The sequence below is a fragment of the Scleropages formosus genome, chromosome 12, assembly GCF_900964775.1.
Source record: "Scleropages formosus chromosome 12, fSclFor1.1, whole genome shotgun sequence".
Classification (NCBI taxonomy): domain Eukaryota; kingdom Metazoa; phylum Chordata; class Actinopteri; order Osteoglossiformes; family Osteoglossidae; genus Scleropages; species Scleropages formosus.
This window is the reverse complement of record NC_041817.1, coordinates 13,562,771-13,585,168: the sequence shown is the minus strand read 5'-3', so window position 1 is coordinate 13,585,168 and position 22,398 is coordinate 13,562,771. Positions and strand designations below refer to the sequence as shown.

The 22,398-nt window shown below is 42.2% G+C and overlaps 2 protein-coding genes across 12 annotated transcripts in view; one reads left to right on the top strand and one right to left on the bottom strand.

Annotated features, from left to right (window-relative positions):
- The first annotated feature begins 1,665 nt into the window (after nt 1–1,665).
- Nucleotides 1,666–16,199, top strand: sona (SON DNA and RNA binding protein a). Of its 2 annotated transcripts, none has more exons than XM_029256855.1 (8): nt 1,666–1,756; nt 4,174–4,331; nt 5,587–5,776; nt 6,086–6,147; nt 7,083–10,595; nt 12,807–13,201; nt 13,444–13,578; nt 13,738–16,199. In XM_029256855.1, the coding sequence occupies exons 2-7, from the start codon at nt 4,175–4,177 to the stop codon at nt 13,549–13,551; spliced, it is 4,425 nt and encodes a 1,474-aa protein (XP_029112688.1). In that variant the 5' UTR covers nt 1,666–1,756; nt 4,174; the 3' UTR covers nt 13,552–13,578; nt 13,738–16,199. The 2 variants fall into 2 exon arrangements, with proteins under 2 accessions (XP_029112688.1, XP_029112687.1); XM_029256854.1 differs by having other exon boundaries at nt 6,065–6,147.
- Nucleotides 16,200–21,473: 5,274 nt separating this feature from the next.
- The window catches only part of LOC108938311 (RUNX family transcription factor 1), a 47,610-nt gene continuing 46,685 nt past the window's right edge, over nt 21,474–22,398 (bottom strand). For all 10 annotated transcript variants that reach the window (XM_018758809.2, XM_018758801.2, XM_018758869.2 and 7 more), the window contains one exon: nt 21,474–22,239. In XM_018758809.2, the coding sequence (XP_018614325.1) occupies nt 21,722–22,239 (518 nt within the window). In that variant the 3' untranslated portion in view covers nt 21,474–21,721. The remainder of the gene's footprint in view (nt 22,240–22,398) is intronic.

The window sequence follows — 22,398 nt, the reverse complement described above, 5'->3', positions numbered from 1 at the left end:
GAAAATGTGCAAAATCAAAGCTCAGAACTGCAGGCGTATATTTCGGCAACATTCCTTATAAAGGAAGTTTTAATCCCAAGGGGGCACGGTGGTGCAGTGGGTTTGGCTGAGTCCTACTCTCTGGTGGGTCTGGGGTTTGAGTCCTGCCTGGGGTGCCTTGAGATGGACTGGCGTCCCATCCTGGGTGTGTCCCCTCCCCCTCCAGCCTTGCGCCCTGTGTTGCCGGGTTAGGCTCTGACTCGCCACGACCCCTCCTGGGACAAGTGGTTTCAGACAATGTGTGTGTGAGTGTGTGTGTGTGTGTGTGTGTGTGTGTGTGTGTGTGTGAGAGAGAGAGAGAGAGAGACTTTTAACCCCTGACAATCTACTACAAGACTGAAGGATTGTAGGTATATTACTACAGCAATATCACATTAATTGTCTACAATAGATAAATACTCTATGTGTCTTCATAGTACTTAAGTGGCCTGGAATTTCATGGGAAAATCACCAAAGTTCTGAAAAAAATCTGAAACAAATTTCCTGAAAGCAATACTTTCAGCAAAACTTCACATGTCCATGAAGTTAGTATCATGACCTATGATATATGCAAAGGTCTACAAATTGTGCAGTATGTGGCATGAAATCAGGCACACCTCTGTTTTAGAATCTATGAGCAAGGTTCTAAACCCAAAGCAGGTCCAGTAAAAATGACCCAGCTTTATACGAGTACATTTACTTACTAATTTAACTTGTTTTCCCCAAAGCAACTTAGAATGTTAACCTACTTACAATTATTATAAATTATTTATTATTGTCTTAAATTATCTTCTATAATTTTTCTTGTGTGTTTGCTAATTTCAGGGTGACCAGTTAGGCGGGTCCAAAGCAAAGCTGGACGATTTGACATTAGTACCTTGCTAAAGGGTACAACAGCAGTAGGTGGGACTTAAACCTTTGTGTTCAAAGGCAGGAGCTCTAACCGCTACACTACCAGCTGTCCCCAACAGTGTATAATCAAGTAACTTCATAAGTCACTTTAGAGAAAATTGTAAACTAAATCACACACACACACATTGTCTGAAACCACTTGTCCCAGGAGGGGTCGCGGCAAACTGGAGCCTAACCCGGCAACACAGGGCGCAAGGCTGGAGGGCGAGGGGACACACCCTGGACAGGACGCCATTCCATTGCAAGGCACCCCAAGCAGGACTCAAACCCCAGACCCACCAGAGAGTAGGACCTGGCTAAACCTGCCACACCACCACGCTCCCCTACTAAATTAACAATCATAAATATTAATCCTCATAAATGTAATAATTTGGCGTTCTGTATTCAGACTGTTTATTTGCTGCTAAATGTAAGTACCACTCCATTTTTAGTTTTATTCAGTTACATCCCACGTTTGTCACGACGCAACTAGCCAAAGCAGCACCGACTGCCAGCTAGCTAAACAGAAGTCCGTGCTGCACAGCCTTCTGCTTTCCTATCTAAGGATACTTTGTAACGGCTGGAACGTTAAACAATGTTCTTTAACAACTGACTCAGAATCAGTTTGCTCTTCCCAAATCGAACGTTAACTCCAATGAGCTCAGTTACCAGACTGATTCAGAGTCAGTTCAACTGTGTAATGAATGACAAAGGGACTTCGGTGGCTGACACAAGGCATGCTGGGATTGTGGAGGACCGCCTTCGCTGTTCAGTGTCATGGCGACCAACGTCGGCCAAATTTTGCAGATTGAAAACATAAATAAAACAAAAGAATTTGAAGACGAAGGTTAGTACACCGCCTAAAAGTGTATAAAGATAGTATAAAAAACCCGGTTGTTACCATCAAAACATGGGAGTAACCTTGAGATTTTGTCACTAACAACATTAAAATCAAAGTTAGGCCGGGTGGCACAGCGGACGCGGTTTGTCTTTTGTTTTTTTTGTTTTTTGTGAGCTGCAGCGTAGCCATACAGTTTGGCACGTTATTTCTCCGTACTTTTTAAATTAAACCACAATGAATGAATAGCCCATTAGCTATGCCGCGGCAAGCTAAGCTGTGTCGGTGCAGCCCAGTGTATTGTTTGCTGTTGTTAGGCAGAGGCCGGGCAATGGTCTGACTGACTGTCCTCAAATTTAGTGCTCTAACATATCCATTTTGCCAAATTCAGAAAGTCTCAGTAAGACTTGGTGTACTTTGACTGCGGAATCAGACTCCAATACCAGGAGTATCGGGACCATGTTTAGTCACTAAGTATGTTTTCAATAATAAGAAAAGTCTTCAATACGTTAGCCAGCGGCGGCGAATGACACGAAATGTGTCTTCGTCTTGTGACGCTTACGCTCTTAGCTGACTGATTGTGTCCCGTTGTTGTGCAGCACAGCATCAAAATGAAAAGCTGAAGTCGGTAAATGATTATGATTCACCGCCTTCCGTTACATTATTGTATTTAGTCACATTTCACGTGAATTCGCCGAGCTTTCCGAGCAACGGCAGTTTCCCGCCTCAACGGACGGACGCGTACGCCGGGGGAGTCGAGCCCGGGCAGTTGAACTTTAGCGGAACTTCAGTGCCGTCTGTTGCTTTCGCGGGCTAAAAAGACTCGAACTTTCTGTCACGCGAACGGTCCAATAGCATTTGTCCACATTTCGGTGTTTGTACTTGATCCTGTGACTCTTTAAACGGCCGTCGACGGGATGGCCGATGGGTCGATCACCGTAGCTGCGTAATGGCGCTGAGGATCGGACAAGTACAGAATGATGTGCAAAATGAAGGTTTTAGAATCACTCTTTGCTTTTTAAAAATAAAACCGTTACATTTTTTTTTTGGTGTGTAGCACAGAAGCAGCATTATCAGGAAAATAATTTATCATCTTTAGTAGGCGAAGTTAAAACCAATTGTTCTTCATCTCGACAAATTGTAGCTACGTATACAGCATGGATGTATAGTTTTCTTTAAAGAAAGAAAACTATTATTCATAAAATAACATTGAATAGTGCCATATATATTTTCTAAAAGTCAAGTAGGGGGTTAAATTGCATACATTGATTAAATTAATGAAAGGATGCAATCTTAAACATAAAGTGTTATCAGTGAAAAAAGCACACCCAGAAATGATTGATTTAAAACTTGAGATAAATGGTTTTGAAGCCCATGGTTCCCCAAGCTCAGCAGTTCCTGACTGTAATGTATGTTGAACTTACAGCAAAAAGTTAATTGCAGAGACTTTCAGCTCTATGACAAGATGTTGTTAGTACAGTATAGCATAGTCCTACATACCTGTTTACTTGCTGTACATTTTGACATCTTTCCACCTCGTTGTTTACACCATTGTTATAGTAACCTGTATCGGGGCAGACAGGTCCAAACATTTTCCGTTGAGAATGCTGTGAGACGCTAGCTTCTCATCGCTCTAAGGGCTGCAGGCTTCATTGGATGACCTGTCACGCTTAGAATCGAGTGTTATCCACTTGATTCAACCTGCAGTGCAGTCAGTTCCCCATGGTACATAGGTGTCATGAGCAATGAGATGTGCAGAACCCCAGACATTTTGTCCACTCTAGAGAATATCATTCACATTGTAGTCTTTGGCCTCCTCTCTACGCACAAGTGGTTTGACTCAACCCGATCCCTACCATGGGGCTCTGTTAAATTCACCTGTGTGGCACTGAGCAAGCCCCCCTTTTTTTCTTTAATGCTATCATAATTAATTTTCATTGACACATTGTATTTGCAGGCTACAGTAATTAATATGTTGTATTATAAATTGAGAAAAAAAATACCTTTTTATTTATGTTGTCAACTGTATTGTTCCTTAAATTAACTTCTGTAACGTTTCTGATTTCATCACACATCTTGTGTGTAGTACTGCAGTAATTTGTTTTGTTTAGTGCTTAATAGCATATTGATTTCCATATCTAAATTTCAATGAGTTTTAACAGTTGTGATTTTTTCAGTTTGGGTCAATGAATGATTATTGAACATTACCTGATTGTCTACTTTGGATACTTAATGTTGACAGTAATGTGAGTAAAACATTCAAATTAGTTATGAAAGAGCTTTTTCTGAATATACTTTGGTGCATTACAGTATTAAGGCACCCACAGCAAAAAGGCTTCAGATATATACCTGTTGAGGGATATTTGTATTTTTGGTGCTTTGCTATGAATGAATGATTGACTCTAAGCGAACTGTTTTTGTTGTAGAATGATGAGTGACAAACAACAAAATGGAGGTGTTTCTCAGTCTTTGGGAAATACGGTGCCTGTGAACCAAGTTGCTGATGTAATGGAAACCCACGAACAAACACACGGACACCACCAGACGGTTGGAGCCATGGAATGTAGTGGGAAAACACAGCCAGGTGTGCCAAGTTCAGGTTTAAGGGTTTGACATGCTTTTTAATTCTTCTTGTGGGCCTTTTTAGATTATTCGTTGTTATTTTTAGATATTTATGTAATTCTTTTATCTCCTAGAAAAAACTGGGATATTGTCCTTTATGTTGTTGGTCATCTAAAGAACAGTTTCTTGGACTTATATGCACTTATATAACAAATAAGGATGCAGCTCAGCTTTCTCAGTATTTAATAAGTGCTGAATTTATCATCCAGATTTAAAGGAATCTGAAGACCTTGTCTCAACCATGCAACTTTTTTATTTAAAAAAAAAGAGCACCTGGAATGATGGCTATACAGTTAATAACACTTTTTAATAAAGCTCATGAAAACATTTGTCCAAAAAACACATTAGCACTTTTATCTACCTCAATATTTACCAACGATAATTTTTATTTTTTAATCAAACAATGCAAAATTGTTTTGAAGTAGTGCTGGAAATTTGAGAATGTATTCGAAGTCCAGTGTCAGTGACAGCATGAATTTGCGACTCCAAGTAGTAACACACACACATTTTCAGAACCGCTCGTCCCATAAGGGGTCGCGGGGGAACCGGAGCCTACCCGGCAACACAGGGCGTAAGGCTGGAGGGGGAGGGGACACACCCAGGATGGGACGCCAGTCCATTGCAAGGCACCCCAAGCAGGACTCGAACCCCAGACCCACCGGAGAGCAGGACTGTGGTCCAACCCACTGCGCCACCGCGCCCCCTCGCCAAGTAGTAACAATAAGATGCATTCGTGACACATTTGAAGCAGGCGGTAGGGAACAAAATGTGCCCTAGCAAGAATCTGGGAGGCTCCAAACATCAGTGAATCCTCTTTCTTCTGCTGCGGCTTTGCAACAGTTCACTTGATCATCAAAAATTGTAAGATGATGTGTTCATGAGACAGGAATTAGCAGGGCAAGCATATACCACATTGTGAAAAGAGTTAAGTTACCACAACTTTTCCATACCATTGGATAGGATGGAGAGGACATACTGAGTACATTGCATGAATAAAATTGATTTAACCCTTCTACACATTTACGTGTGGGGATGTCTAAAGGATTTAGTGTGTGGTAGAAAGCCAGCAACAATGGAATAATTATGTAAGGAACACTTTAGTACATTAAATATGTATAAATTTTCATATATAGTATTAATGTATAAACTGAAAAACTTAAGTGCTATATTTTAGTGTAGTTCAGAGAACAGAAATTAATTCCTTTTTGCTTTTCCAGATGAGGAAGGAGGCTCAGCCACTGCTAATGCTGAGTTGGTTGTCACTGAAGGTAGTGAGGCACCTCGCAAGAAAAGCAAAAAGCATAAGAAACATAAAGGCAAAAAGAAAAAGAAGAAACGCAAGGAGGAGAAAGAAAGCAGCTCAGAATCAGGTGTAGAGTCTGATCAAGAAACACAAAGTCAGATAAGGTAAGAATCTTTCTTACTCATTCTTGGGAGTGACACTTGAAAAATACCTTTGCTACAATTACGTGCAGCCAGTAAATACATAACCATGCATATTTAGTAAGGTCACAGGTGTGTTTTCTGGTTAAATATTTTATATGACCTACTTAATTTAAGATTTAAGTGATCTAACATAAGTCTCATTTTAAGTGGTCTTTCATTTCACCTGTCCAAGATTTACGTGACATGTTTATTGTAGAGTAATGGCATTCATGTATGAACTTGCTTACTGTTCTTAACTGTAATTTGAAGAACAATGGTTCTCCTCACCAGAGAGGCTGAAAGACAAGCAGAAGTTGATAATGTCTTTGATCATACAAGAAGACTGCTCACAGGTGAGAGGGAGCATCTTTGCATGTGCAATGTCATTTAAAAAGTAGCTATTCTACATCAGTAAGAATAAAATAGAATTAGTTTTATTAGTATTTTTTAACTGATGTTTTAACAAACAAAGAATCTTGACACAGTAAAAGGGTGCAGAGCTGACCAGTATAATATGTAATGTGGTCTAGTGGACCCAGTTTCTCAAGAATTTGTCATAATCTGATATTTCTTATTTATTTATTTAAAGAAATAGTTTGATCATTCATTTAGCTGAGGTGCTGGGCAAATATTAGGTTTTAATGGAAAGCTACTTACAGTCACTAGCCCATTTTCCAGTTGTAGTACTATAGCAGGAGTGGGGATTGCAACCTGAAACCTTCAGATGCCTTCAGCTACTTGCCACCCCAACTACTAATCAGTTTGTCTCCAGCGGAAAACAAAAATAGCCTTTTCAGGAATAATTAATTTGTTTTTTAAATAAATTTTCAGTTGCATACCATTTTTGTGTTCAGTAATTCCCCCCTTACTTCAGAATATGCCTCTGTTTTAGTAAACAAGTTTGAGACAGCTAGTTTTTTTTTTTTCTTTTTTTAAAAAAATATGGTTCTTTAATTGTACCTCATTATGAGCTAAAGCAAAAGTACTGATCATCCAGTACAATAAAAGGTACACAATTCTTCATAACATAAAATATATATTGCTATGATTTTTAAGCACCAGGATTCCAGTTTCCTTAATCATTCATTTTGTATGTGCTCAAGAAAAGGAAAACCCTACTGCTGAGATGGACACTTTAGAAAGTGGTGGTAACCATCTTTGAGTTTAAAAGTAATTACCAAAAACTGAATTGTTATCTTTTATTGATTTTTACAAGTACAAAACTTGTGTAGTTTAGTCTACGCATAGTAATTTAGACAATTAGTTTTATTGCTTTTTTTTTTTTTAGCTGCTCCTGCAGAAGAGGAAGAAGGAAAAACCAAAAAGCACAAACGAAACTTATCCAAGAAGAAGAAGAAGAAGAGGAGGAAAGGAGAAAAGAAGTCTCCCACCTATTCCAGATCAGGGACTACTTCTGTTTCTGGGACAGAATCTGAATCTGAGTCAAGACCTCCTCCAAAAATTCTGTCCACATCACTGCCCTTTAATATTAATAAAGAGCTGGCCTCTCCTGTGACTACTCTTGCAACCTTAGACAAGCATCAGGATGAAACGTTACATTTGATTTCTTCGGACAAGTTTGAGCATTCTGTCATAAATACCATAGACAAGGCTGAGATCTGTGAAACTCCCATGACAATCATGACTGTTTCTGATGAGAGGAAATCACCCATGACATCTTTGGACAGGCCTGCTAATGGGGAATCTTCCATAACAACATTAGACAACTGTGATGAAGTGGAACTTCCCAGTACAACTTTGGACAAACCTGAGGAAAGGAACTCTGTCATGACAAACTTGAATAAGATTGACAGGGCAGAGTTTCCTATAATGTTTTCCACCACAAGCCTGCAGATACATCAGCAGAAGCAGTCCTTCAGCACGACATTAGACAACCATAAGGAAGCTAATATGCCCTTTGCTACACCTGACAAGTGCCAAGAGGGGACATCGACTGAAGGTTTGATTAAAGACAAACAGAGAAGTGAAAGCATCAGCCTTGACACAGTGTGTGATCCTATGTGTGTGGAAAACCAAGACCAGACTGGAAAACCTAATTTTCAGTCTGGCCAATCTCATCCTGAGAATTCTTTGCACACCAGTGACAAGAAAGAGGACTCTCCCACCATTGAGGATGTTGTAGGTTTAGAGAACAGTGATAATCAAGTTAGTTTTTGTAAGACTCAGGATTTGCCTGATATAATTCCTAAGGTCGAGGATGCACAGAGTGAGACTACACAAGAACCTACTAAAACAGACTCTAGTATCTCAAAGGAAAAGATTGAGGACAAAAGAGAGAATGGTAAAAAAAATCGGGGAAGTAGCTCCAAATCACGGTCTAGGTCACAGTCTGTTTCTGGATTAGGCAAAGCATTACCACAGCAAACACCCTTTGAAAAAAACCGCAGTGTCTCCAGGAGCCCAAAACGAATTTCTGGTAAGTCCAGTTTACAAAAAGATGGCTCATCATCCAGGAGAAGGTCTAGGTCCAGGAGAAGGTCTAGGTCTAAGAGAAGGTCTAGATCTGCCTCACAGAGAAAGAACAGCCCAAGAAAGCACTCCAGGTCTCATTCAAGGAGACATAAGTCCAGATCACGATCCTTAAGGAGGTCCCACCAAAAATCCAGGTCCTATACTCCCAAGAGGTTGCGAGGGTCAGAGTCCCATTTACCCAGAAGAAGTAGAAGGACAAAGTCAAGATCTCCTCGACACAGTTACCGTACAAGGACTCCGTCAGTTGTACGGGTTCGCCGATCACGATCTCGGTATAGGCGGAAGCAGTCACGGTCCAGATCCAAGAGATCTCAATCTTATCGAGCCAGTCGAAGGTCACGGTCCACAAAGAGGGGAAGAGGTTCCAGATCACACTCAAACTCACATTATAAGCGATCTGTGTCTCGTTCCAGAAGATCACGTTCTAGGTCTAACAGACGGATCAGGAGAACTCGTTCAAGGTCCATAGTGATCCTGAGAAGATCAAGGTCTCTTATTCGGAGATACAAACGGTCAAGATCAAGGTCCCCGAGACGGCACTTGTCAAAATCTCGATCACCGCAGCAATCCAGGCATTCTAGGTCTAGAACACAGTCAAGACAGAAAAGGTCAAACTCTAGATCAATTCTGCGCAACAAACAGTCAAAGTCAAGATCTAAATCTAAGTCTAAATTTCCTGGAGGTGATAGGAGGTCAAAATCACCCATAAAAAGAAAGTTTTCTCCAGTCAAAAACAGATCAAAGTCTAGGTCCATTTCCAGGAACAAAGAGTTGTCTAAAATGGGCCCATCTGTAGCTGAAGGGCAGCCCAGTAAAGAAACATTGTCTCTAGTAGAAACCCAGCATTCTGAGGAGCTACCTAAGATAGAAAATCAAGCAAAAGAAATTGTTCATGATACCAGTAGTATACAAAGTTCTCCTTTTCTGAAAACAGTAGGAGAGGTGAAGGAAAGAGAAACTGCTTTTATTTCTGATAACCCTGAGGCACATAATCCTGTTGTATCTGTGCAAGATAGTGTAGACCGTCCAGAGGTGACTGAGGTGACAGTTGGACATTGGAAACCAGTGCCTTTCATAGAAAACAGTAGTCCAACTCTTGATCCTGCTCCTTTCACAAAAATCATAAGCTGCACTCCTTTCAATAAAAAAGCTTTCATCGGGGTCCCATCTGATTGTGTAGCGTCACTAGATAAAACTGATATTACAAATGAGATGCTTTCAACTGAGCAGGCTGAGTTTAGGTCATCATGCCCTGACAATTTGTTAGAACAGTCATCTGAGATGCATAACTCTATCATCTCTGACACACAGACATGTGGTTTTCAAGATGGAAATCAAATTACCACCTCTAGATCCAGATCTATTTCACCTAATTCTGATCAGTTGTCTGAACCTTTAACATTGTTACCTAACAGCTCTGTGACGGAACAATTAAATATTCCTGTATCTGCAAACGGTAAGCCTGAAAGCGGTACAGAATCTCCACTTGAGGACAGAAGTTCATGTCCTAGGTCCCTGCCTGACTGCAGTACAGAAATTAAAACGGAACTGAATTCTTCAGAATCACCATTGCCTGAGTCTTCTACAGAAAAAGAGCTACAAATCAAATCACCTATAAAGAGCAAGAAAGAATCGCCATTTCCTAAAAGGAAGGGAGACTCAAAGTCTAGATCAAATTCAGAAATTAAAAAGTCAAAGTCAAGATCGCCCATTTGTCGAAAGCATTCAAGGTCTAGCTCATCTTCTATAAGATGTTCAAGTACACGGAGGAGAAAGTCAAAGTCTAAATCACCTGTAAGGAAAAGAAAGTCCAGATCTCCATCTCACAATCGGAAGTCTCCCACAAGGAGGAGGCGATCAAGATCTTTAACCAAAAAGAGAAAATCAAGATCAGATTCTAGAACAAAAACTACAAAAAGAAGACATACAAAGTCCAGGTCACCAGTCAGAAGGAATCGTTCCAAGTCACGTTCAACAAGAAGAACAAGGCGTTCAAAATCACGATCAGCAACAAGGAAGAAGAAATCAAAGTCTATAGAAAAAAGCAAGCATTCCAAATCCCGATCCCCTGGTGGTAGGAGAAGGTCAAGATCACATTCAGTGAAACGGAATCGTGGTTCAAGGTCAAGGAGATCACCGTCTATCTCTCGTCGACGAAGACGCCGCTTTCGCAGTCGCTCCTTTGATAGACGAGACCGCTGGAAACGCGAGCCAAGCCACTCCCCTATCCTTATCCTCCGCAAGAAAAGGTCCACCTCCCGTTCTCGTTGTAGTTCCAGCAAAACCCCTCCACGGTTGACAGAGTTGGGTAAGAGTGTTCAGCTTGTTACACAGCACCTCTTTTGTCAAGTTTTATTTTGCTGTCTTATAATGGACTGTAGCCCATTTGTTTTGTGCTCTGCCAGCTTCTTTTAAGTTCCTAAAGGGTTTAAACGTTTATAAATGATTGGGCTTTAGAAAGCTTGAAAACAATGAATGAAATGTCATGGACAAAACCACACATGAAGTGAAATGCTCTTGCTCCTCAACTAACTAACACAACTGGGAATAGAAGTCTTGTTTCTAACTGTCTGTAAATACAAAGTCACTCTCACCGCTAAGTCACAATAATTAAAAGCTAAGGATCAACAGACATACCACAATTTAGTTGCTGATTAGTTCTGTACTAGCCTCAGAGCTATTATATCTAATATGTATAAAATTAATCTTTAAGACTAATTTCCAAATCATTCCACAATGATGCAGTCTTATCTTCAGGCCACTTTCAAATTTGTATCGTCTACACCTAAGGTCAGTAATTCAGATTTCCCTCAGCTTATTTAAAGTTTAGGTATAGTAATAAGTAGTAAAGTATAGGTATAGTAAGTCTGGCTCTAATGTTAAAAAATTTATAGTTTGAAAAACTATTAGTAAAGCTACATTAAAGTTAAAGGTGATGTCAACTTTTTGAAAATACAACATTTTGTCTCCACATGCTGTTAAATGCAGAATATTGTAAGTTTTTTTCCCTTAAATATGCAAAACAGCACAAGCTGTAAACTTCTGTGTGAGTTGAATCAAGGCGATTTCTGTTTCAGTGTTTTTTTACTGCCAGATAAGTTTGATGTGGAAACACAGGCTGTTTTCACCCACAACAAATTTCAGAAGGCAGATAATGTGAAGAAACCTTAGTTTTATAAAATTTACAACTGGAATGTGAATGATATGTGGAACCAGTGTAATATAATCATACCGTAACTGAGCAGTGAACATATAAAAGGAATGTGTAGCTTGAGTTAACAATATCACTGATTACACTAGCTCCTGCAAACAGCTGTTTGCGACTTCTTTTGTTCTAAGCTCCAATGTCAAAACTCTCCAAAAACCTCAAGACAGTTATAACATGTAACTTGTAAAGGTTTTAAACGTATATTCTGTAAGACTTAATTAACTTTAGTTTTAGTCATCTTGAGCTGTATTAAAGTTGTACAAGGTAAAAATGCATTCTCTACACAAATATGTCTTGATTATTCACAGTTCTTGCCATAAGCAAGTGTAATATTCAACTACCCACCACTCTGAATGATCTTTATCATAATCTCCCCCTGCTTCATCATAAGTGTGAGGCTCTTCTAACGGGTGGTATTAGAATCCTCCAACACAAAACAAAATATTCAATCTCTAAACACTATGAAAGTGAATTCAAATTAAAATTTAGGAGCAAATTTATATTTACATTTATTAATTTGGCAGATGCTTTTCTCCCAGGTGATTTAAAGCTCTTCAAATTTGTGTCTTGAAGGGTTCATTTCTACCGTAGCCTATTCAGTGCACAGGCTTTCAGCAACTAAAGCAAGGAACAAACTGCCTTTTTGTATTTTTCAATTCCAGGTACACAGTAGATGAAACATTACAATGAAAAATTCTTTATAGCATTCTATTAATAATTGTCAAATAATCTGAAGAGTTTTTTAATTTTTAATATTTTCTACTCCTCTCCTAAATTATCAGGCTACACACTTATATTGCTAATGACAAGCTTGTTTGATTGCTTTTATTTTTTCCATTATTCATAAAAATATTATTACATATATTAAAGCTATATTAAAGGTAAGCCAACAAGCCACAGAGGAAAGCAACAAAAGATCACCTAACTGCAGGAAAAAACCTCCCATTGCAAGTGACTGCCCACCTCTCTTGGGCATTCTCTATATTTTAAAAAAGAGACTTATAGTATTCTCACTAAATGCCAATGACATTTCACACTGGAGTATGTGAAAAGTGAAAGATGTTGACTAAAAGGAAGGCTGGTTAAACCCTTTTTAAGTCTGAAGATATTAAATACATTACATATCTGTGTTTTTGAGTCATGCAATATTTTTATCCACATCCTCATATTGAACCTCAATACTCTATAGTACAGTACTACATATATGTGCATGAATCTCATTGGTAAATGCATTAGTAAAACAAATTATTGAAATAATATCACAGGTCACTGTACACAACTGCTTTTCTCATGTCCTGCCTTGTGTTGCAGACAAGGACCAGCTACTGGAGATTGCTAAAGCAAATGCTGCTGCCATGTGCGCCAAGGCCGGGATGCCGATTCCTGAAAGCCTGAAACCCAAGGCGATCCAGCAGCTGCCCTTGCCGACCCCTGTCCCATCACCCCTTAACTTGCCTCTGCCTCTGCCTGTGAACCTGCCTATGGCAATGCCCAACATCAGCATGAATGCAGCTATGGCAACTATGACCGCTGCTACCATGACAGCTGCCCTAAGCAACATGGGTGCCCTGGCAACAATGCCTGCTTTGCCAACCATCACCAACAAGCCCCCACCAGTGGTTGTGCCCAATACTGCTAGTATTGAGGAGGTCAAGAGGAAGGTGGCCCAGAAAGCCAACAGTATAACCATAAAGGAGCTTACAGAGGTTAGGCGACCTATGTGAACTGTTCAGAAGGAAATGGTTTTTTTTTTTTTTTTTTAAAATTCTTTTTTTAAAAAAATTGCACTTCAGCAGATTTTATGTATACTTAGCTCTGTACTGAATATTTATTTTACTACGCAAGAGTGTGAGATAACCTTCAAATGTTGAATGTGAGGTTAGGTTGTTTTATTTTCAGTAGTAAGTTTGAATAGGTTTATGCAATGTTGTATGTTCTGTCTTTGTAGAAGTGTAAGCAGATTGCTGAGAGCAAGGAGGAGATGGCCATTGCTCAGCCCCATGTCTCTGACGATGAAGATGACAAGAGGACTTTTGGAGGAAGGGTGCTCAAGTAGAGCAAGGGCACATCTTTCAGCTTTGATGTAAGTTTTCATGAAGATCACAGCTCAATATAGTTTATTTAATATTGTTCTGAGTAATAATTTAGACTGTTTAGTTGTTAACTGAGTAAGTTCTTTTACAATTATCTTTTGTGTGTCACGATTTTTAAACATATTTGTGCTTGTGTTTATTTTTTGCAGTAAGCCCTCACCACTTACCACTGACCCCCTCCTTTGATAACTGCACCTGATCCTCCAGCCAACATTTTTGCATAGGCTGCACTTTTAAGACAGCGTTCCTATTGGGTGTCATAAGATCATTTCACCACAAGGAGGCAGCCTGTGACTATTTGGAGCAGGTGACAATGCACAAAATCTGAAGAGTAAAATAGCAGTTGCAGTGACTGAGACAAATAGTTTCTCTGAAGACAGATAGGACGTAGACAGCATTTTATCTGACAGACCCCTGCTGGTGCAGATTGTTTTGTGCCCTGGTAAATTTTCATATTACACAACTATCTGGTTACACACTAAAAAAAGTTATGTGCATTCTTAGGCTTCTCCTCTTGCCCTGATATTCCAAGAGAAAAATGGCAAATGGAAAGACAGGTCTCACATTTGGAGCTGTAGAATAGTGTGTTGTGTATGTCAGAGCAAAAGCTTATGGGGCACATGATTTCTTCCAGTTTCAACTGTGTTGGCTATTGATTGTCATCAGTTAATAAGCTATATGGATTTGAGAACCCTGAGTTTGTACAGTCCAAGATGACTTACAATAAAAGGAAGTAAAGGAAAAGGGAAAAGAAATCATGTTTATGTGAAGATGTGAAACTATGGCCCTTTCTCTTTGTTTTTTTCTATTTCTGCTTTCATTTTGCTGTGAACTTTTGAACCATTTTTTAACAATTAACTGCTGGTAATGTGGCTTGGGTGACTTATTGTAACATCCTTGGTTCATGAAACCTTTTAAGTATTAAAAGTTTTGTTTAAGTACGTGTTACACTGGAAGTTTTAACTCTGTTTGAAAGCTTCAGGTGTTTCAAAAGTAATTTGTAAAGAAGAAATGACTTCATACTTCCACATCTGTAAAAGATGCAGGAAGACAACAAATGGTAAAATACTGTATTTTATTAAGTGTAGGTGCTCATCTGTGTAAATTCTGTGTATCTTCACATGCATTGTTTTTTTCACTTGCTCTATTTTCTTCTGGATCTTTACTCAGTGGTTAAGTCAAAGTGACACGTTTATTAGAAAGGGTGAAGAACACAGGGTTTTACGGCTGTACAGCCTTCAGGGCTTCAGCTCCTTGGTAGGACTTATAGCTAAAGGAAGTGATCCAGTGAAGATAAAACCATGGTTTTCAAAACCAGCAGGTACTGGCAGTCGATCTCATGTTCTTCTGGCTTCAAAATGATAGTAAATGCTTTCTGCACTAAAGTTGGTTCATTGTAATCCTTGGAATTGACATGTTATCACCATGTTTGTCACCTTCCTTGTGCGCGCGCCCACACACACACACACACACACACACACAAAGAAATGTACATGAACACATCCTTACATGTAGCTCAGGTGGTATAATTTTCTACATCAGGGTTGTACATTCAGTATTGATCTTGAAATATCACTTGACTAAAATAAATGTAATTTTAAGTGGTTTTACGTGTTAGGTTAAAAATGAGATGAATAACTTGATATTGCTGATTTTATGGCTGTGCTTTGGGCAATTCTGCTGCTGATCACAGCTCGATTGTGCCCAGTACTGGGAACTGCTTTGTTCTCATCACGTGGTAAACAAGTGTTAAATTACTAAATCAACCATGTCTGTTATGAAGAAAAGTCTGAATGTATGCTAGCTTAGTAAGGGGAAACAGCTAAATATCTGATGAAAACCTGCTTTGTGTTAACTGGAGATCCTGATTAGAGGTTCTTCACATCAGTGTCCATTGTGATGTCTAGTTGTTTTGTGAGCGTCACACCAAAAGTAATTGGAATATTGTAATGACCAAATGCTGGACAGTGCACCAGGCACCGTAAAGGCTGAAGAGGACAAGTCGTTTTGACATCATGCAGCGAGTTTCTTCTGAAGGAAATATCTGCTGCCCATTCTCTCGTGCCGTGTTGATGTGTTGTCTTTTGAGATTTACAGATTTTTCTTTGTTGCTCCCAGTAGAGGCAGTGTGTGAGCAACCATTGCTGAGCTCAGCAGTCATTTCTGTGTCTTCAAAGTGCTTTGGCATGGACTGACACTGCTTAGTGCTTGTGCAGGCATGGCACCTCCACGTGCACCCTGAAGTCGTTTGTCAATTTCGGGCGCTTGTCAGATTTTTTGTGCACAGAAAAGTGAACGCATGGGCTGAAGCAGCTGATGCCATCTTTTGTTCGGGTTGAGGCTATAGATGGAAAAACTGGTAACAATACGACACATCTCAGTATCGTTTGGCATTTCTTGGTCATTCCACTGTGCTCTTTACTTTTGGTGCAACACTTGTGCAACTGTGATGTAGTGTGATTCCCACCTTCCAGTATAGTCCCACCTTTCAGATGTAAACACATTTGATGCTTTTTTATATACTCTTCAGTGTCATTTTATTTTTTCTTTTTTGGAGTACATTTCATTTGCTTTGTACATAACGCAGTGTGGTTTATTAATAAAGATATAGAACAAATGAACCTTTTGTGGTTTTTTTTTTCTATTTTTGCGCAGTCACATGAAAACGGTACAAGTGTGCTTTTGTGTGAGCATCTAACTCGTCGATAGAGTGCCTTTCATACGTACTGAAGTAAGACAATTTTCTTCTTTGTCTTCTCTGTATGCTCAGGAATCTAAGGTTTGAAGTGAGAATTTGGCCGGTCTGTGGAATCCCCCCACACCCCCATAAAGCTGTGCAACGTGTCTGTGTCTCCATAATATATTATACATATATTATTAATATTGTGTGTGTGTGTGTGTGTGTATGTGTATATATATATATATATATATATATATATATATATAGCGAGAGAGAGGTATTCAGTATAAGACCGTTTGCTGCTTTAGATTTTAGGAGCAAAGTGTGGTTCCTTACTAGCCTCAAAATCCGGGATTAAAATGTGAAGAGTCCCCCAGGATACACACACACACACATCTTCAGAGCCGCTTGTCCCATATGGGGTCACGGGGAACCGGAGCCTACCCGGCAACACGGGGCGTAAGGCCGGAGGGGGAGGGGACACACCCAGGACGGGACGCCAGTCCGTCGCAAGGTACCCCAAGCGGGACTCGAACCCCAGACCCACCGGACAGCAGGACTGTGGTCCAACCCACTGCGCCACCGCACCCCCCTCTCCCCCAGGATATTGTTCTATAAATATTCAAACAAATGTTAACTGAAGTGAACTGTTGGATGTCTAATTTATAAGAAATGAAATACAAGATGAGCTTTTCTGACCTAATTGTTCTTCAATTTTGAGAAAGAAGAAAAAAAAAAGATCACTTTATCGTTACAGCACCTAGAGAAAGATGCCGTTACGGATGTTCTGCAAATACAGTTTGAGAATTCACAGCATTATTTCAAACTTTAACAATTTAGCAGTAGAACTTAATTTGGAAATGAACCGGATGCTTATTAACATCTAAGCGGGTCTCTGTGGGCGGCATGGAGACGCTTTCCTCTGACGCTCAAGTGTTTTTCTTCCCCATCGCAACATGTAGTTTGGGTTACAATAAAGTGACTACATTTGCACAAAAGTGGAAAGCAGGGAGGTAACAGACAGCCGAGGGATTGCGGGCCCTCGCCGCACCCCATTTGGTGGCCAGAGGGGTTCAGCTTAAAATCCTGAGCTTTGGGCAGGAAAAAGTGGCAGCAGAGGGATTGTGGGTGAAGAACAGGCCGTTCCTTTCTTTTCTCTTAGGTGTTTGATCCCCCCCACACATGCAAGGAACTACAAGAAAGAGAACTATGTAGAGGAACCACACCGGTGTGGAAACTGTTCTGTGACTGCTGTTACTTTTTTCTCGCGGTATACCTTAACGTCTTTTTCCCTGTGCCGAAAGTCCCCAGCCGATCAGCGACTGGTAAACAGCGCTCAGAAAGCGTACGCCGTGTGCGTGTGCACGCACACACCAAATATTTGGAAGTAATGAATAAATACATGCATTCCGAAGCATAAATGTTTCTACGGAGAACTTTTAGAAGACCCACTGTTTAAAATATAAGCACTAAACTTTTGTTTTGACAGTAAACAGTAAAATGATTATGTAGCAGACAGCAAAAACAAGAAAAAAGGGAACTGCTCATATTTCATTCCTCGCTTTAGGTAGTAAAATACACGTAGTTCTGCACCATGAGGTCTTACATTGCTGTCAACAGCACACACAACTTTGTGTGAATATTGGATTGCTGACAATGCTTATAGATGTGTTGTTGAGCATCTCTTTATTGCTGCAGTTGATTCACTCACTTGCTCACTCACTCGCTTTTATTAACTGCTTGTCCTTGTTAGGGTCGCGGTGGTCCGGAGCCTCTCCCGGGATCCCCGGTCCTCAGGCTACGAGGAGTAAAAGCTGTTTATTTAATATTACTATTAACAGTATTATTGTAGTCTTTACTGTGTATTTCACCGTGTATGGGATATTTTACTGTGTACTTTGTGTGTGCTTTGTGTCTGTTGTGTTTTTTTATTCCTGCCCCCCCCCCCCCCTTAAAGTATTTGCTCCCCTCCTTTTTTTAATAGTATTTCCTCCTTTTTTAGTATTTACTCCCTCTTTTACTGTAGTTATTGTATTTATTGTGTTATTTTAGCTTTATTTATTGAAGTTTTAGAGTATTTATTGTGTACATGTTGTTTTTACCTTTGACTCTCTCAGCATCGCTCAAGAATTCCTATGTGCCTGGACTATGTGTACGTGTACAAATGGCAAATAAAGTTCTATTCTATTCTATTCTATGTACAGTGTGGCTGCTGAAGGTGTGTTTCACGAAATGACCACAAGGTGGAGACATTTCCCACCACTTCGCTGTGACAAACACCGACTTCTACACGTGCCGTTTGGGTGTTTTTCAGAGTTTTAGCTCCATCTATTTTCGCACCTACGGATACGTTATGAGCGGGAAACATGTTTGTTGTGTGCAAAAAAAAAAAAAAAAAAAAAAAGTGTCATTAACAGAGTGGTGATGCTCTTGTGTTTCCGACCACTAAGACCTGATGACGTGATGTTGCTGCACGCATGGAGATAGAATTGATGAAGATTGAAGGTGCTGTTTGAGCGCATATGTTTCTGAGTGCGCACCGATCACCGTTACTTCTGGCCTCATGTCTCCACGCACACGGACGCGCACTCGCGGACGCGCACCGTCACAGCTCTAACGAAAAACAAGCAGAGACGCACTTCAGACGGGAGCCCCTCCATTTGCCCGCAGACACAATATTAGCAGGTCGCCGCCGACCTCACCTTATTACCTGTCGTGTTTGCGCCTCTCTCGCTGCTCGTGCTCGCCTGGGCCGCCGCCCGAAATGCGCAACGCCGCGCTTGCCGCGCGTGAGCGGACGAGAGACGCAAGACAGTCGGAAAAACGGAGAGGGTTTACGGAGGAAATGGGAATAAGTCGTCTCTTTAAGCGATTAAACATTTATAGTACTTGAAAAGGTTGTTTTACACAGTTGTGACAGTTTATGAGCCTTGACTCCACCCGGTTGCTGTCAGCGTTGGGCGACTTGGGGTTTGTGCGTAGGGCCCAAGTGTTCGCTCGAGTGTCAGGGCGGCCTGTTAGGGTTCCGTCCGTGTTCCGACTCATCTTTGTCCTCTTTTCTGACTGTAGGCTCCTGTGTGTGTGTGTGTGTGTGTTTGCTTAAGTCGTTGTGACTGTGTTTGTCGGATGCCCAAGGACAGGCCAGGACTTGACTGGCAGGCTCTGAAAATTCCTCCCGCGTCAGGAATAGCAGGTGGATGTGCTGGTGGCGGGGTGGGGTGAGGTGGGGTGAGGTGGGGGGGTGCCTGGCACTCCCTCCAGAACCAACTGACAGGCTGGCACAGACACGGAGGGTAAATAGAAGAAAGGGGGAAAAAAAAGGGGTGGAGAGCAGATAAAACCTTTTTTTTCGCGGAAAGCTGAGTGTAAACACTATTTAGAATTTGCAGAAGAAAAAAAAATAAAATAGCACTTGAATGTCTGTTGGCTGTTTTCCAAGACATATATTATAACCATATTTTTAGACTGAACTGCCTTGTCAGTAGTGATTCTCCTCTCAAAATCCCTTCCAGTCCACGAGCAGGGTTCATCTAATGAGTCCCCAAACCCGTGCCGAAAATCGTGCGTGCGTGCGTGTGTACGACGCGTATGTGTATGAACCACTTGTACGTGTTTGCGTTCACATGTGACGTTTATGATGCGTCACGCACGTCACGTCTCGTTGTTGCGCGTTCAAATAAAAGACACGGATTTCAGCTGCGGCACAACAAAAAAAAACTGTATTCGTAAAACAGAACATTTAAAAAAAAAAAATTACTTTTTTTTTTTTTTTTTTGCTCTTTTTCCAAAAGTGAGAATGCACACTGATGTGTAGAATTTCAGGGCATCATCATCAAGCAGTCATTTACAACAGGAATTATTTACACAGAGGGCTCTGACAGGAGGGTCAACTGTTTGCTGGCTCTTGTCTGCTTTAAAAACTGGAGAAGGGGTGTAATATTTTACCACGCATGGGCAAACGGGCCCAGACGTTTTGGGCGTCGGCGTCTGTGTGTATCGGGTGGGTTGGCTGGAGGGACGGTCCGCCACTTCTCCTACGTCCATCGCTTTTCGAACGTGTCGCGCTACTCCGCGCTCCGTCTCAGCTCACGCTAAGGCCTCTTCGCCCACGTTTTACCGCGGCGCACCGAGCATCCAAATTCAGGTGAATGCAGATTATTGCGGATGCTGTTCGGCACGCCCTTGCGCGCCGTGTACTGGGACAGAGGGCAGGGGACGGGGCCCCGTATTTGTCCCGAGTTCGATTGGACGGTAATATGCGCGCGTCCGTACGGATGTGTGTCGGGCGAAGCGGAAAACCCGAATTTTCCGTGAAATCGAAAACGAAGCCTTTGCACGAGTTGCGCGGATCGCCGCGCTTATAAAAACCGTAAAAGAGAACGGGTACGAAAAGGTTAAATACAGTTAATTAAATAAATTAGGAACATAAATAACTGATAAATAGCTTCCCTGCATCTAATGTGCAGCGTGGCGTGGCATGGCAGCAGGAGAATGTGAGCAAACACTATTCCGCAGGCAACGTGCCCCTTGTTGCTTTGTTTCTCGCTCTGGCTGGTTGCTCCAGGCCACCTGAGTAAGTAAGACTGTTGCACACGAGGCCCGGTGCCGTGCGAGCGCAACGGTGGTGTGGGGGGGGGCGGCTAGCGCTACGCTCGTACCGCTATTTACCGTGACGTAGCCGCACCGGTCCAGGTCCCGGCCGCCCTGGCTCACAGCCGATCGAGGCCTTGCGCTCCCGTGGCATCAATATCCAGAGGGAGATTGAATATTGAATATCCCGGCGCCGGTTCTAGCAACACAGGACGTCGGAGCGGAACGCCCCAGCTAAGCCCCGGGCCCTCGGGCCGACACGGAAGTCAGACACCTCGGAAGTCGAAGACCGCGCTAAAACAGCACACGTGAAAGTACTTGTCTCCAGACGAGCGGAAGTACCGTGCTTTTCGCGCGCGAAGCCGCTGGGGCTTCGGCCAAAGACTCCGGCTGCCGAAAGCCCGAGTCGGCAGTGGATTCTCACTCTCGTCCCGCACCCGAAAAGTCCTCCCGTCATTATACAAGAACAAGATATACAAACGATAAAAAGCACAAGAGAACCGTGGACTCAACCTAAAACCAAAAGAACCATTTTTCTTTTTTTCTTTTTTTTTTTTTACAATTTTTACAGTTGCATTTACTGCTAATGTCATTTTACTCTTTTCTTCAGACTGATTTTTTTTTTTTTTTTTTTTTTTGCTGTCGTTTTTCCGTTTTTAATAATCCACAACGCAAACAGAAACCACAGTAATGCTGACCGTGATTAACACTGACAAAATGTCAGCACTCGAACTGAAAGAGTGATGCAGGGTGTGTCCGCACTGCGTCCCGTACCGTCCTGCCAGTCCCTGCTCTATCCGGAGGGAGTTCAGCGTCCAAGTACACGTGTCGGCGATCGCCGACGAGCACGTGCGGCGCAGACGTCAATATGGGCGCCACACGGCCTCCTCCAAGCGCCCCGCTCCGGCCCCCATGCTGGTGGGGGAGCTGCTGTGACTTCCCTCAGCCTCCACCACTTCGCTCTGATTGGGCAAGGAGGGATTGAGCAGGGCAGAGCCGGTCGAGGCGTTCGTGCACGGCGGCAGGATGCGGGGCGGAGACCGCTCCCCTCCGGACATCATGGAGAACTGGTAGGAGCTGGCGGAGGTGCTGTAGTAAAGGTGGTACGGGGAAGTGCTGGCCTGGAAGGGGCTGCCCTGGCCCTGGGCGGAGCCGCTCGGATAGGGGGGAGGCAGGTAGGTGTAGCGTCCAGTGGGTCCGGTCATGGCTGACATGCCGATACCGATGGCGTTGGTGACCGGGGTAGGCGTGTAGGTGAAAGCGCCCGCAGGGTAGTGCATGCGCGGGTCAGAGAAGCGACCGTCTGGGAGGGAGGGCAGCGAGCCGAAGGACCGCTCCAGACCCGCCATGCGCGGGTCGCCAAACGCTGCGAGGTCGGGACCTGCGGGGGGACAAATGAGGTCGAAAGCGAGGGATTAGAAAGTGACAAAAGCTCCAAGGCACAGTGTTCGCAACGGTGCGAAGGCGGAGGCTTGAGAGTGACTGTGCCGCAGTGTCCCCCAGTAGTAAAGCCGCGCTCTCTTTCGTCCTCCTGCTGCCC

Coding starts and splice junctions, on each gene's coding strand:
- sona (XM_029256854.1), top strand. CDS start 4,175: ATGATGAGTGACAAACAACAAAATGGAGGTGTTTCTCAGTCTTTGGGA. Junction 4,332..5,586: donor TAGTGGGAAAACACAGCCAG/GTGTGCCAAGTT, acceptor TTGCTTTTCCAG/ATGAGGAAGGAGGCTCAGCC. Junction 13,202..13,443: donor CCATAAAGGAGCTTACAGAG/GTTAGGCGACCT, acceptor CTGTCTTTGTAG/AAGTGTAAGCAGATTGCTGA.